We start from the raw sequence: 15,326 nt of genomic DNA on the forward strand, positions 1-15,326 counted from the left end.
CATACCTGTGGCAATGGACATTAGCAGTGGACACTAGCTGTCGGACACCGACGGTAGTGTGAACGATCCCTAAGTGAAACACAGATTAATTTCAGTCACTTTTAGTTCCTGGTGGTGCAGTAACCACAAAACCCTAGCCAGGAATTAATGGGTGTCACACTTACACCAAAGTGACAGCACAGGTGCCCAGGAACTGGATTTGGCTTTAATTGCATCTAGTTACAGTGTCACCACCCAATAGAATCACACTAAGGCTGAGGCCCCACATTACAAAAATGCAGCTTTTTTTGTTGCAGATTTAGCTGCGTTTTTTTTCCGTCAAAGCCAAGAATGGCTAGAAAAGGAACGGGAAATATATAGGAAGCTTCTTACATGTCTCCCTTCTGCTCAATCCACTCCTGGCTTCGGCTCAAAAAACACAGCAAAATCTGCAAAAAAAAAAAAAAAAAGCTGTTTCTGCAATGTGGGGCTTTAGCCTAAGGCTGAGGCCCCCACGTTGTGAGAACACAGCTTTTTTGTTGAATATTTTGCTGCGTTTTTCTGAGCCTAAGGGCTCGTTCACATCTGCGCCCGGTCTCCGTTCTGCAGGTTTCCGTTTCCTGCACAAAACAGGAGACGGAAACCTGCAGGACTCTTTCATACCCATTCATTTGAATGGGTATGAAAGATGTCCGGTCGTGAGCGGCGAGGAGCGTTTTATGCTCTCCGCCGCAAAACCGTTTTTTTTAAAATCGGACACAGAGACGGACATGCAGTACTCTGTGTCCGATTTTAAAAACCGGTTTCGCAGCGGAGAGCATAAAACGCTCACCGCCGCTCACATCTGGACCCGGTCTGACAGCTTTCCGTCTTCTGCGTGCAGAAAGCTGAGAACGGAGATTGAACGCTAGTGTGAACCTAGCGAAAGCCAGGAGTGGATTGAGCAGAAGGGAGACGTATAAGAAGCTTCCTATATATTTCCCATTCTTTCTGTAGCCATTTTTAGCTTTGGTTGAAATAAACTGCATCAAAATCTACAACAAAAACGCTGCGTTTCTGCAACGTGGGGCCTCAGCCTTACGCCTCCTGCACACAAATGGCACGGATGTGGTTTTCACTGACCTATATGTTAAAAATGAATTGACAAGGCGGAAAATGCAGACAGATATAGGGTACGTATAGGACAGATATAGGACCTGCTCCATAATTTTTAGCTCTTCATTTTGGCCCAGATACACAGCCACAAAAAATTGCTGTATATATGGGTCAATTGAAATGTATAGGTCTGTACTCTTATCCAAAGTTGTGGATAAAGAGTCTGGTCATGTATATTACAGCTTAGTAACTCATATTAATAGCAGTTAACCCCATCATGTCCCTCACATTAACCAACTGTGTGCTTTACATAAGGGATACTGATATGTGAGACATATGGAGGTAATAAGTGAATATCTTCATTATATAGGTCCTTTATTAGTACCCCCATATGTCTCACACATCAGTAACCCTTATGTGAGCCACACAGGGGTTAATATGAGGGATATGATGGGGTTAACTGTTATTAATGTGAGGCACATGGAGTTACTAAAACTAAATTAATAACCCCAAATGCCTGACATTAATAAGCATAGTTAGTAACACACACGTACCTGGTGTTTTTACTTTCACTTTGCTCCCCGAAGCTTCCTCTCCTCTTCAGGGCTGCAGACGGCAGGAGCTCCTCCTCACACGTAGCAGCTGTAGCAGCAGGTCCAGGGAGCCCTTATCCTGTGCAGTGAGAGGCTCACCTCTGATTGGTGGCAGGGAGAGAAGGGGGCGTGTCCTACACCTCGGCTTTAGCCGAGCTTCTGAAAGGACGCTCTCTCAATTTAGTGCATGAAGGTTGCAGGCAGGCTGGCGTGCCAGCAAAATATGCCTCGTGTGCCAGGGGTTGCCGACCCCTGATCTAGAGGCTCCTTTCGGAGGCGTCCTAGAGGCCAGGGCAGAAGCTCAGGCCGTCGCTCCGTCCGAGAGACGGAAAGAAAAAAGCCATCTTTCTGACACCAAGTCCCCCCCTCTCCCCCTGCGCCCAGTCCCCCCCCTCTCCCCTCGGCCCCTGCGCCCAGTCCCCCCCCCCAGACTCAGGTAGGGGGCCGGCTAGCCCGCTTTGCGGCCGCATGGGCGCGGCATATTCAGGACCCTTGGGTCCTCCAGCTCGTCAGATCAGGATACAGGATAAAATTTGTGTCCCCACCGCCCGACGCATTTGTAAAGACCCGTGTCTTACCTACCCACAGGCAGGTTCTCCTGGAGGAGGCGGTTCAGGCATATCTGGACAAAGGCGCTCTGGAGTCGGTGCCTCGGGAAGAGCTACAGTCCGGCGTCTATTCTCCGGTATTTCTGGTACCGAAAGCATCGGGAGGCTGGAGAATGGTGGTAGATCTAAGGTCACTGAACCGCTATGTCCTCAGAACGCGTTTCCGGATGGAGACCATAAAATCCGTTCTGCCTTTTCTATAACGCGGCGACAATTTTGTCACCTTGGATTTAAGGGACGCCTATCTTCATGTCCCGATTTTCCCGCCTCACAGAAGGTTCTTGAGGATTGCGGTGATGCTGAACGGCACTCTGCGCCATTTACAATTCGCAGCTCTACCGTTCGGAATATCCTCGGCCCCCCACACCTTCACGAAGGTTGTGGCCCCGGTCGTAGCGTTGCTTCGGGGTATATTTATAATACCATACCTGGACGATTGGCTGTTAAAAGCCCAGTCAGCAGAGGTTCTCGCTGCCCACCTAAGGACCACAGTCGACCTCCTACAAGAGCTCGGCTGGTTGATAAACTGGGAAAAGTCGGTGGTGGTCCCTTCCACACGGATCCAGTTTCTAGGATTCCTTCTGGATTCTCGCAGGATGGAGATATATCTTCCTCCCGATCGGAAGGAGAGGATTGGTCGGGCGGTGCATCATTTGGCGGTGACGCGGACAGTTCAGATAAGAACTGCTATGAAGGTCCTAGGATTGATGACGGCAGCTGCGGAGGCAGTTCCATGGGCATTGTGGCACATGCGACCCCTTCAGAGCGAGATCCTCAAGGTCTGGAGCCGCAGCCCCTTAGGGCTGATGAAGCCTAGCCAGTTGTCCATCAGTACCCGTCAATCACTGCAATGGTGGTACCAACCGAAGGACGGGAGGTCCACGGTCCAACCCGACTGGACCCTGTTGACCACGGATGCGTCCCTCCATGGATGGGGGGCGCATCTGGGGGAGACCCTGGCACAAGGGACGTGGAATTATCGGGAAAGTTCCCAGTCATCCAATTGGCGCGAGTTATGCGCAATTCACCGGGCCCTGCTACACTTCTCCCATCTCCTGCGCGGCAAGGCAGTGAAGATCAGGACGGACAACACTACAGCAGTCCTTTATATAAACAAACAAGGAGGTACGAGGTCGCCTCCTCTTCGCAAGTTGGCGGACCGGATCTTCTCGTGGGCAGAAGTGAATTTAAGCCAACTCAGAGCGGTGCACATAAAAGGGCACTTAAAGGGCTCAGCAGAGGCCTCAAAGTTTCCAGCGAATGGTCCCTAAACCAGGATGTCTTCCTGCGGCTGACACGGATGTGGGGTCTCCCCGAGGTGGATCTGATGGCCACCCAGTACAATGCCAAGGTGAAGTTTTGCTCCCTCTATCGGGAAGACAATCCCTTGACAGTAGATGCCCTCTCAATACCTTGTAGGTTCAGGCTGGCGTACATCTTCCCTCCGGTCCCCATGATAGCAAAGGTATTGGTGAAGATCAAACAGGACCAGGTATCGGTGATTGCCATCATACCGTTCTGGCCAAAGAGGGCATGGTTTACCCACCTCATGCAGATGAGTCGAGGGAACTACTGGAGGCTTCCGATTCTCCACAACCTGGTAACCCAAGGCAACCGGCTCTGCCAGGACCTGGAGAGGTTCAACCTGACAAACTGGAGGTTGAACGCACCCTATACGGACATGGAGGATTATCCCAGGCCATTCTGTCAACACTGGCCTGTTCAAGAGCAGAGTCCACGAACAGGAGCTACCTAAGGATTGGTAGAATCTATCGCCAATGGTGCTTGGTGAACCACCGGATGAGTACATCTTCGGATTCGGTTCTGGAATTCTTACAGAGTGGCCTGGAGAGGGGCCTAACTCCTGCTACACTAAAGGTACACGTGGCTGCTCTCTCTGCCGTATTAGGGATCAGATTGTCTCAGAATCTGCTGATTGGCCAATTCTTGAAGGGGGCCGCGAGGCTTCGGCCTTCCATCCAAGCCCCAGTTCCGCAATGGGACTTGGCTACAGTACTTCAGGGGCTGTGTGTAGCCCCATTCGAACCTCTGGAGGAGGTGGACCTAAGGTTTGTATATTACAAGGTGGCTTTTCTATTAGCAGTGACCTCAGCAAAGAGGACTGGAGAACTGCAGGCCTTGGGGGCCTCAGAACCATACCTGCAATTTTTCTCAGATAGAATTCAATTGAGATATCTTCCTGGCTTTGTTCCAAAGGTCCCGTCGGACCATAATATTAATCATGTGATCTCCTTGCCTACCTTTTTTCCTTCCCCTTCCTCCCAGGAGGAGGAAAGATGGCATACACTCGATCTGGTCAGGTGCCTAGGGGGTCTACCTAAAGCGAACCAGACCCTGGAGAAAAGCGGAGAATTTATTTATAAATTTTTCCGGTAGATATAGGGGAGAAAAAGCATCCAAAGCCTCCATATCAAGGTGGATTAAGGAGGCCATCTACCATGCCTTTCATGTGCAGGGGTTGTCCCCTCTGGAATTGGTTCGCGCCCACCCCACGAGGGCGGTCGCTGCTACTTGTGCGGAAAGGCGCTCGGTCTCGTGTGGTCAAAGTGGCTGTTGTGCTGGAAGGGGCAGAGACACAGCTACTGCCCAGACAAAAACCATACTGCCTTACAGCACTTGAATGGAAAGAGCAGGACACAAAACCCAGGAAACGGAGCAGTGTTCGGCCACAGGAACCCAGGTTAAAAAAAAAAACAAAAAAAAAACGGATCTACCATAAACTGAATGATTAACAGTGAGGAAGAGGTAAGACCCCCCCCCCCCCTTCATATGGAATGTAGGACACCTCTCAGTACCTGTCCTCTGTAGGTTCAGTAAAAACACCGGCGTGAGTGTTCCTTTCCCTACCAAAGTGAGCCTCTGTATGGAGCTGAAAGAAAATATATCTGCCACCAGGCTCCTGGCAGCACCTCTTGTTATCTGTTAGGCTGGGTTCACATGGGGGTTCTTTGGACAAGATCTTGACGCAGAGGCCACCTCAGAATCCAGTACAAAAACACAGCTAGCCGCTACTGGATGCCGATGCAGTACATACAGTGCACCAGCATCCAGTCGTGGCATTCTACTCTGGATTAGGCCCAAATGAATGAAGGTGTGATATACAGAAATCAAAGCCAAAGATTTAGTTCTATTTAATGATTAGAATTTAATAGTATGTAAATTTTGACACTTTATAAGCACTTGTGTCATCTGAAACATAAACCTGTGTGACAAAACCAGTTAACAACTCTAAAACTTCAGTAATGTTTTAATCAATGTAAAAAAAAAAAAAAAAAGTTAAATTAAATACTTGAATTATTTTAAAAGTATAAACTGAATCCAATAACAGGCTATCCAAAAACTTCTTGGGATTACTGTAAAGAAACCCATGTCTGTAGGAATCTGAAACCTTTTCTGAAGAAAGCTTGAGAAGTTAACATGCCATTCACCTGAACTCACAAGACAAGAACACACTACTAGTGAAACTGCTGGGAAAGAGTTGGATTTTACATACAGAGTAGTAGAACATTTACTGGAAGTTGTTATTCCATTGATACACAGTTTCATATTAAAACACACAGAATATGCACTAGGATAGGAGTCTCCATGTACAAACACAAGTCCATTAAGTTTCAGTACTGAAGAAGCATAAAATCCATTGCTCAACAGTGTTCCCTATGCATCTTCAGGACAGAAGGAAATGCCAGCACCAAGTGGCTCTCGCCAAAAAAATGCACTGCATTTTTATCTTTTCCATTAGGTTATTGGGAGGATTACTGGGAAACGAAGTTTTCATTGGTTTGACTTAAGAGGTCTGGCACTGAACTCCACCTCTTGGGTGATCCTCATCGTCGTCATGATATGCTTCTCCATTGTAATGTGAACGCCTCTGCTGAGCTGGATCAAATTCCATGAGCTCAACTTGCTCCATGTCTTCATTTTCTTCAATAACTTTTCTTGAAGGCAAGAGCTTTTCTAACAATGGAAGTTTGTCAGGTGAAATGAAGCCACTGGAAGGAAAGTTAACCTGCAAAAAAGTAGAAACTTGTAAAAATTGCTTTAACAGTATTCTACACTGTATAATGGATGGCATTCCCGCACAGATTAGCAAAACAAGAAGTAGAAGTCACTGTAGCAGCATTACCCATTTAAGGTTGTGGTTATGCCTGATACTGCAACTTAGATTCATTAAAAAGGTTGTCTTGTCAAGTCTGAGAACATTAATCAAGATTCTTATACTTTATATTGTGGAAATACTATTTTTTCCTTGGTGAGGTTGCATAGTCAAAGAGACGAAGGATCTTAAAACCAAGATGGAGCTTGATTGCTCTTTGGCACACCCTGTAACAGAATTCCACAGACTGGAGCAAGGAGGTGTCTGGCTGGACATTGAAGTTTGGAGCCAATGGGAGATGGACAGCAGCTCAGGAATGCCATGGGGGCAGTAACCCCTCCTTTCTTTGTCTCTTAAGTGTGTGTACTTTCAATAAAGAGCCAGTAATGCTGAGGTGGGCAAAGAGCATGGCTGGTTTGATACGGAACCCTGTGTCTGTCTTTGTGCACAAACACGCTCATTTAATTTGGACTGACTGATTGATCCAGGATATAGCCGAATGCGGCTATAACAGTCTGGACAAAGACCAAAAAAATAAAAATCTATATCACTATATATCTATCTCTCCCTATACAGGTGTCCTCTGCGCTGGGAGAACACCTTGCAGGTGAGTGAGCAAGATAGAGGAGATTAGAGATAATATTGTATAGGTATGATTACCTCCCGCCAGCAAATTTAATTTGTTTTTGCCTGGACAACCCCTTTAAACCTTGTTCATGAGAGCTAGGCACACCTCTTATAATCTGTGTTAGGAAAGTACAGTAAAACAGTCCCCTTGCTCTGCGTGATCCCCACTAATTATGAATGTCTTTATCTCTAAATACTTCCACTACATTCAATAAAAATAAAATAAAAAAATCTGAAGTTAGAAGAAATTACTTACCTGGAATTCAATAATAAGGCGCCCCTTTTCATACGGTCTACGATAGATTGGCATACCTTCATTTAATACACATTTAATATCGCCATGTTTGACAATTTGACCTGAAACCCAAAAACATCATGCATTAATTTACAGAGCTCCAGTGTTTTCAGTCATGATGTGGAACAGACCAGTTTAAGAGTCCTTCTACTAACCAGGATGTGAAGTAATAATTATAGTCCTTGAGTCCAGTGTAACAATGGGTTTTTGAAAGCCGCACAGTGCCTCCACCAGCTCTATTTCCATGTGCATCAGAAGATCTTCTCCCCTCCTGAAATAGGTTTAAGAAATACATTACAGGGGCGGTTCCATGAACAGTTAACATCTAAGGCACACAAAATTGCTGGGACCTTCACTGATCACAACAACAGGGGTTCTGTATCTCCATTTGACTGGCGTAGTAACTGTGCATATACACTGCTCCATTTAGTAGGTTACTGCTGAAGCAGTCCCATACATATACAACTGGTGAGCCATTCAAATGGGGAAACTGTTCTCATAACCATTAAGGATTCCTGCCAATAGGGAATAAAACTTTGTTGGACTATTCCTTTAAAGTGCAATTCTTAAAGCTTCTCTATTGAGACCTGTCCCATGCTTCCCACTGTATACAGTATACAACCTTTTCAGACTGCACACACATCCATAACAAACCACATCAGTTACCCTTCCCTGGTCCCCTGTGACCTTCCACCTTTTCAGATCAGTGCAGCAGGCATCACTAGCCGACGCCCGAGTATTAGAACAGGAAGCTAAAGCATTCCTGCTGCCTTGGCACCGTAATGATGCAGATGCAGTTAAAAAGGAGGCATATGGTCATTTCCCCACTGAATTGTCACAGCACCCCTGGGGGTCTTCTCCACAGGCTTGTGCGAAATTGAGAAAATGAAGTGACCCTCCCCTATCCTGAAACAGTCATCTCAAGCATAAGACAAATTCTTTTCGTGTCATATGAAAGATTCTCTTTTATAGGACACCAAAGATACAGTTCTGTCTAATATCCAAAGATATAACGGACTGTCCAAATCCTGACTATCATCTATATGTAGTTGTCCTGTCCTTCATGTGACAGCAAGGTAAATTTCTATTTTTATAACATCCAAGCAAACCCAAGTCACTCCCCTGCCCTCATTTTATCTTCATTTCTTACAAGCCCCTACACAGTGGGAAACAGTGGACAGCTCAATTGAGAAGCAAGGAAGGTTTTGTTTTTTAAAAAAGTATATAATATATAAAGCACAGGATTTCCCATAAAGGAGCCAAAATTTGTCCAAAAGTTTAATTACACTTCAAATGTTCCCACTTGGAATTTTTTTAGACAAAAACTGAAATAGGATGTTACTTTGTACCTTGTGAACACAGCATGATCCTTCACGTCCAATACAATGATGATATCTCCAGGTTCAAGGCCTGGTTCTTGGTCTCCCTCACCAGAGAATGTGATTTTCTGACCATCCTTCATTCCTGTTTAGATTAACACACACCATAAATTTCATTACAAAATTGCATCACAAAATTTAAGTGTGTCTACAGTAAATAAGGAATGTATAGTAATACTACAAAACTCCCAGGCACAGGCTCTGCCAAGTAGGAGAAGAGAACATTTTATTGACCATCTTTGATCTCCTATAAACTCTTAAAATAAATAGATGGGAAAAAGAAAAAAAAAAAAAAAAAATGTCTGTATCTAGAGATGAGCGAGTAGTATTCGATCGAGTAGGTATTCGATAGAATACTACAGTATTCGAAATACTCGTACTCGTTCGAATACTATTGCTATTCGCAGTAAAGATTCGATTCTATACCATTCGGCAAATCAACACGGGTTCTGCAGCAGGCTCGTCATTGCTAGTCAGGAGAGCTGGCAGCTTGCGGTTATGTGGGAGCTGACTTTCTCATGGGAATGCATTGACCAGCTGTTCGCAGGAATGCTATACAGCATTCGGCCAGAGGCTCGTCTGAGGAGGCAGAGTCTAAGATCGGACCACAATGGAGACTGCTGTGCTCCGATCTTAGACTCCGCCTTGTCACAGACAAGCCTCCGGCAGAACCAGCGTTAATTCGCCGAACGCTATACAGTGCACAGCATTCGGGCCAATCAACGCTGGACAATGCATTCCTATCAGAAAAAGTCAGCTCCCGCATAACCACAAGCTGCCAGCTCTCCCGACTAGTAAGCACGAGCCTGCTGCAGAACCAGCGTTGGTTGGCCAAATGCTGTACAGTGTATAGCATTCAGCCAATCAATCCTGGTTCTGCAGGATGAGTAAGGGCCGATTCACATTAGTGCTTGCCTCCCATCTGGAAGGAGTCTGCAGGACTTGCCGCGCACAAATCATTTGTGCGGGCAGTGCACTGCAAGCACACGGACCAGTTATAGTCTATGGGGTCCATGCGCTTTAACTACACAGCGCTCCTCCTAAACACTCTCCAACTGCTACTCATGGACTTGATGACTCTCCTTTAGTCAAATAGTGGTTTCCCCTGAAACAAGCATTTTTCTCCCCAGAGACTATAATGGGATTCGATATTCGATCGAGTAGTCGAATATTGAGGCTCTACTCGAAACGAATATCGAATCTCGAATATATCACTACTTGCTCATCTCTATCTGTATCCACAAACCTTTGTCAATGTGAACTTCAAGAATCTTCTTTTCTCTGATAATCTTTCTGCCATTGCAATTCTTACACCGGTCTTTTGGATTGATTCTCTCCCCTTGGCCTTGACACTCTGGACATACAGACTGGATCTGCTGGACCATTCCTGGTCCTATTTGATGGATTCTAATTTGCATCCCGGAACCCCTGCAATTCACACAGCACTCCACAGCTCCTTTTCTACCACCACGACCTGAAATTAAAGAGAATGTGTCAACAGAAAATTAAATAAGAATTTTTTATTATTTGGAATTTTAATATTAAATATCTTCCAGTCACTATCTATAATGTAAAAAGTACTTCTATGCTGCAGTTTTGTCTTAAGCCACCACACACTGGATTGACAACTTCAATACTACATGTAGGTTTTCTTTGCAACTGCCACTTCCTTTAGATCACATACAAGGCAGGATTACAATAAAAGTTTACAGCTGTATGGACAACACTACATTACAGTCACTGACAAAGATCATAGCTTATCTATACCCTCTTCATTCAGTACAACTGGAAAGTTTTGTTTTTTTTCCCCACTTGGCAAACAAATCATTCATGCTTATAGGGTCCTCATGAAGGAGCTTCTAGACTAACACTGCCCATGGCCATGATTTTGCTATAAAGCATACCATTATAAGGCTATGTTCACACAGCTCTGCAGATACATTAGTGTTAACTGAATCAAATTGTGACTTCCATCAATGTTTTTGTTGATCCTCCTCCATCACCATTAATGCTCAATTTGCACACGACACTTCGTGCTTTCTTATAGTCAAACGTAATTTTGCTTCAACAGAAAGATTATAGAGGGGTACCAATAGAAAGGGAAATACTTCATTTTGTACTTGATGGGACCAGCTAATGGTGGAAAAACCACCCATCATAGGAAACACCAGACATACTAAATTCCCTGTGTTGTGCTAGGTCAGATCAATTCATACCTTCACATTTGTCACATATTGCGTTCTTCTGTAATGCCAGTTTGCGAGTTGCTCCATTATATAGATCTTCAAGCGATACAGAGAGTTGGTGGACTACATTTTTACCTGCAAATAATATGCCTGGTGAGCAACAATTTCACCAAAATCTGAGTTTTTGAGAAGGCAGTTTTATGTGGTCATGCACATTACCTCGTCGCTCCCTCTGCATTCTTCCTCCTCCTCCAAAGAACATATCAAAAATGTCCATTGGTGATCCAAATCCACCACCTCCCATTCCTCCCTCTTTGATGGCCTGCTCACCACCCTTGTCATACAAGTCTCGCTTCTTTGGATCAGAAAGAACTTCATAGGCTTGGGAAATCTGTTTAAACTGTAAGATGCATTGAATTTATTAGGTAAATCTTAGTGTAAAACACACTTAGAGCACCACTCACCACCTACACCAACTCAAGTTCTTAGTATCTGTTAATAAACATCACCCCATTGGAATTGCCCCATACAATACTGGAATTTTTTCTCTAGCTCCCAAGCAATCAATGCTGTTTTGGTGACTGATATGCTACTTAGGCCATCACGTGGGCAGTGTCAGGCTTGAGTAGGCAAGGGGGAGTGACTCAGAGCTTCATTCAGTGGTGGACAGTATCATATCTCCAAACCATATCCATTTGCCTACTCCAGCCTTACATTGGCCACCTGACTGTAAAGCCTAAATAGCATACGAACTACAAGAAACAACCTCACTTATTGCACAGAACAGTGAGAGGTATAGGGGAGGGGGAAAAAAATAAATTCTAGTTGTGCTGGAATCAGTGAAGCAGCACCTATTAAATGTTGCAAAGAACTGAACATGGAGGTGGTGAAAGGTTATCAGTAACATTTTACCAATGTACACTTACTTGCAAACAACCATGGACCAATAGAGAATTAATGGGGATTGTGTCTTCGTAATAACTTTTCACCAAAAAGCCATGATTTTTGATCATTAAGGGTCTTACCAATTGGGACTAATGCCTCACTCAAAGTTCATGGCAATGATGAGGCTAGTTGAGCATTGTACTCTGCGATATTCATTAGTCTTACAGAGAGTGAATAGATTGGCAGCACATATGTACTATTGTGGCTCTATTCCAACATGAGACAGGACACGCTTCTCGAAATGGGTAGGTGTCCCAGCAGTACCCTCAACAATCAGACATTTATCAACTTATTTTGGGGATCAGTGATAGGTTCTTGTGAAACAGTCCCTTAAACATTATAGCTTCTATGACAACAATTACAACGCTTGATGAAAATCTGCTCAATGAGCTAGAAAAATTGTTCTTCCTGCTTTTACCCCCCCACCCCACCAGCAGGGATATTAAAATTGACCTTGTATTTTCAAGGTACAAAAGGTCTTTGATCAGCTTCTGCTACTTATTTAAGTTGTTTTTAGGCAAGACAAAAAATAAAATTCTGGCATCAGAATTTTTCAGTTTATGGTGGGTTTTTTTTTTTATATAGAATAAAGCATACTAGTTTATTTTAGGGGTTGTCATAGATGTGGCGATACCAATTGTGTTTAAAGCAGAAAAACTATATGCACCTCCGCTTTAACAGTGAGATCTCTAAATGGGGGATACAGACATGATCTTGGTTCTGTTTTAGAGCTTGCAACTCTAGTTAGAGCTATTTAAGGTTACAGTGTATCTGAACATGCTGTATTCTGGGTGAACAGTAATGCTCAAACCCTGAGATCTGCTTGTCCAAAACTGTAAGGGGGATGGGAGTGGGTTAAAGAGGACCTTTCACCACTCCAAGGCTGTGCAGTTTTCTGGACCACGTTATAGGCGCTGCTGCACAGACTCTGGGGCACTTTGAATCCTGTCTCTCGCCCCCCTCGTTGTGGAGTTCTGAGCCCTGTATGCTAATTAAGTCCTTCACTGTCAGAAGGGCGTTTCTGACAGTGAAGGGAGCAGTGACGTCATTCTGACATTGTCACATTAATAGAGAACAGTGTCAGAGCAGCTTCAGCAGTGTGATCTCACGAGAGGACATACCTCTCTCTTTACAGGACTGAGAAGACGAGCTGGAGGAGTGATGTCATTTCAGTGACATCACTACAGTGAATCTCTCCTCTGGCTCTTCTTCTCAGTCCTGTAAAGAGAGAAGTACGTGATCTCGTGAAAAGGCACAAGATCACGCTTCTGAAGCTGCTCTGACACTGTCCTCTGCTAATTGGACAGTGTCAAAATGACATCGCTGCCCCCTTCACCTTCTGACAGTGAAGGGCAACATTAACATACAGGGCACCAGAAATAACGGGGCTCAGAACTCCACAACAAGGGGGGCTACAGACAAAATTCGAAGTGCTCCAGAGTCTGTGCAACAGCGCCTATAACATGGTCCAGAAAACTGCACAGCCTTGGGGTGGTGAAAGGTCCTCTTTAAAGGAAGTCAGTCAGCAGGTAAATAAAACTAATGACAGAGCCGCTTTACACTTACCAAAAATGCCTTAGTTTATTCTTCTGCAAGTTAGCTGAAAAGACCTTTAGGGACTTTACTTCTCCTGCTGAGGCTTAACTCCCTGTTCTAGAAAACCACCCCTAAAAGGTAGAGCTGGGCAGCAGTTAGGGGGAATTATCTATAGAAGAGAGTGAAGCCCCAGAAGAGGAACAAACACTAAAGCCCTTTTCATCCAGTGCCAACTTTCATGAAAGTAAAGCTGCAATGCAGAATAAGAAAGGCCTCTTTGAAAAGTATAGAATCTGCCCTACAAGGTCATTAGTCCGATACCAACTTTCCTGCACACAGGCACCCTTTAAGTTTTTAGTGACTAGCCCCTTTTTAACAAGTCTACAGGCTGCTAAAATTACAAGCAAATGCTCAAGAGATTGTAAAAAAAATAAATAAAATTCTATGGATCTATGATCACCCTTACAGGACTATATACATAATTTCATTGGTACATTGAGCTGAAACGTCAAACATGGTGAAAATACCAACCTTCTCTCCTTCATTGGGATTCTTGTCTGGATGGTACTTTAGTGCAAGTTTTCTGTATGCCTTTTTAAGCTCTTCCGGGGTAGCATTAGGTTTCACACCTAGAACATCATAGTACCCTGTTTCGACCACCATTTTTCCTTAGGTAACTTCACTGTTTACTGTAAAATAAAATAAATAAAGTCTTTGCTGAAGCCAAAGCATGTTACCATATCAAGGACCAAGAGGAGTTGTCCTAGGCAATTAATTGAAAGATAACCAGATAAATGACGTGATTTTGTGCACATCAGTTATTACAATATTTTTGGGGTTTCAGCTGTAGCTTTGTTCGGACAAACATATTAGAATCAAAAATGCTATTACGCTCTTGGGTCTCTTCTGTCCTCGGTGGTTATGTAGTATTACAATATTTGAGTCCATGTATTACATGACTGCAGAGGCCCAAACCTTAGCGGTCCCAGTTGTCTGTCAGAAGGTTTAACAGAACAGGAATATACGCAGGATTATGAGTAACAGTATGTGATCACCTCCCCTGGGCCTCCGCTTATACTCTGAGGTCTGAAAAGACTGGCAGAGATTACATTCTCAGCAGCCCTATAGAAGTGAATGGAGTGCCAGCCACACAATCATACTTGAGTTCCATTCACAAGCAGGTCTTGAGGAGACTTTTGGTCTCCCATCCTTCTGATCACTGACAGATCCAGCGATAGGACAGTTATTCCCAGGATTAGCTGGAGTGTTAAACCTACCTGCCATGGAAACAAGTGACTGAAGAGAAATATCCAAAACTCACTTCATGGAATACAAAGATTGTGACCACAGGACAGTGTCTCCAATACAAGCACTTCTGACCAGATGAACCTAAATGGCCATACAAGACATTTATGCATGGATTGTAATTTGGGGCCACAGAATGGGCTGTAATCCTAGTGGTCACTTTAAAAAAAAAAAAAAAAAAAAAAAAAAAAAAAAAAAAAACACACAACTAAAATTTAAAAGGGGTATTCCCATCTTCCAGGACATACACAAGGCTCAGTCTCTTGAACACTAGGTTGGGAGTTACGGAAACAGCAGCACAGTGAGCTACACCATTTTCATACCTTCTGGAGTAATATAAATCATGCAGCTCACCATGACCTATGTTTTTATAACTCCTAATTCTTTCTAAATTTCCATATAAGTAATTAGGCTGTAGTCAGATGTTTCTTTAAAGGGGCTCTATCAGCAAAATTATGCTGTATGAGCCCCACATATGCGTGAATAGTCTTTAACCCCTTCCCGACATCCGCCGTAATAGTACGGCGCATGTCGGGTCTGTAACTATGGCGACCGCCATAGCCGCCGGGTGTCTACTGCTTTAAGCAGTAGACAACTGGCTCTAACGCCTTCGATCGGTCCCCGGACCGATCGGAAGCATTAACCCCTCTGGCGAGCGTACTGC

At 44.3% G+C, this 15,326-nt stretch overlaps 1 protein-coding gene across 1 annotated transcript; it reads right to left on the reverse strand.

The window, feature by feature from the left end:
• Nucleotides 1-5,416: 5,416 nt before the first annotated feature.
• On the reverse strand, nucleotides 5,417-14,020 carry DNAJA1 (DnaJ heat shock protein family (Hsp40) member A1). The gene is made up of 8 exons (XM_075282664.1): nucleotides 13,889-14,020; nucleotides 11,096-11,276; nucleotides 10,907-11,011; nucleotides 9,937-10,164; nucleotides 8,661-8,775; nucleotides 7,467-7,582; nucleotides 7,273-7,373; nucleotides 5,417-6,302 (listed from the first exon to the last, which is right to left on the reverse strand). The coding sequence occupies exons 1-8, from the start codon at nucleotides 14,018-14,020 to the stop codon at nucleotides 6,081-6,083; spliced, it is 1,200 nt and encodes a 399-aa protein (XP_075138765.1). The 3' UTR covers nucleotides 5,417-6,080.
• Between the last annotated feature and the right edge of the window lie 1,306 nt (nucleotides 14,021-15,326).

This window comes from Leptodactylus fuscus, chromosome 1, assembly GCF_031893055.1.
Source record: "Leptodactylus fuscus isolate aLepFus1 chromosome 1, aLepFus1.hap2, whole genome shotgun sequence".
Taxonomy (NCBI): Eukaryota; Metazoa; Chordata; class Amphibia; order Anura; family Leptodactylidae; genus Leptodactylus; species Leptodactylus fuscus.

Bases quoted from the DNA above. Each gene is read 5' to 3' on its own strand.
- DNAJA1 (XM_075282664.1), bottom strand. From the start codon at position 14,020: ATGGTGGTCGAAACAGGGTACTATGATGTTCTAGGTGTGAAACCTAAT. The intron at 10,165-10,906 runs GTATGAATTGAT...CTTTAATTTCAG, and splicing joins AATATGTGACAAATGTGAAG to GTCGTGGTGGTAGAAAAGGA. The intron at 7,583-8,660 runs GTACAAAGTAAC...AACCTATTTCAG, and splicing joins GATCATGCTGTGTTCACAAG to GAGGGGAGAAGATCTTCTGA.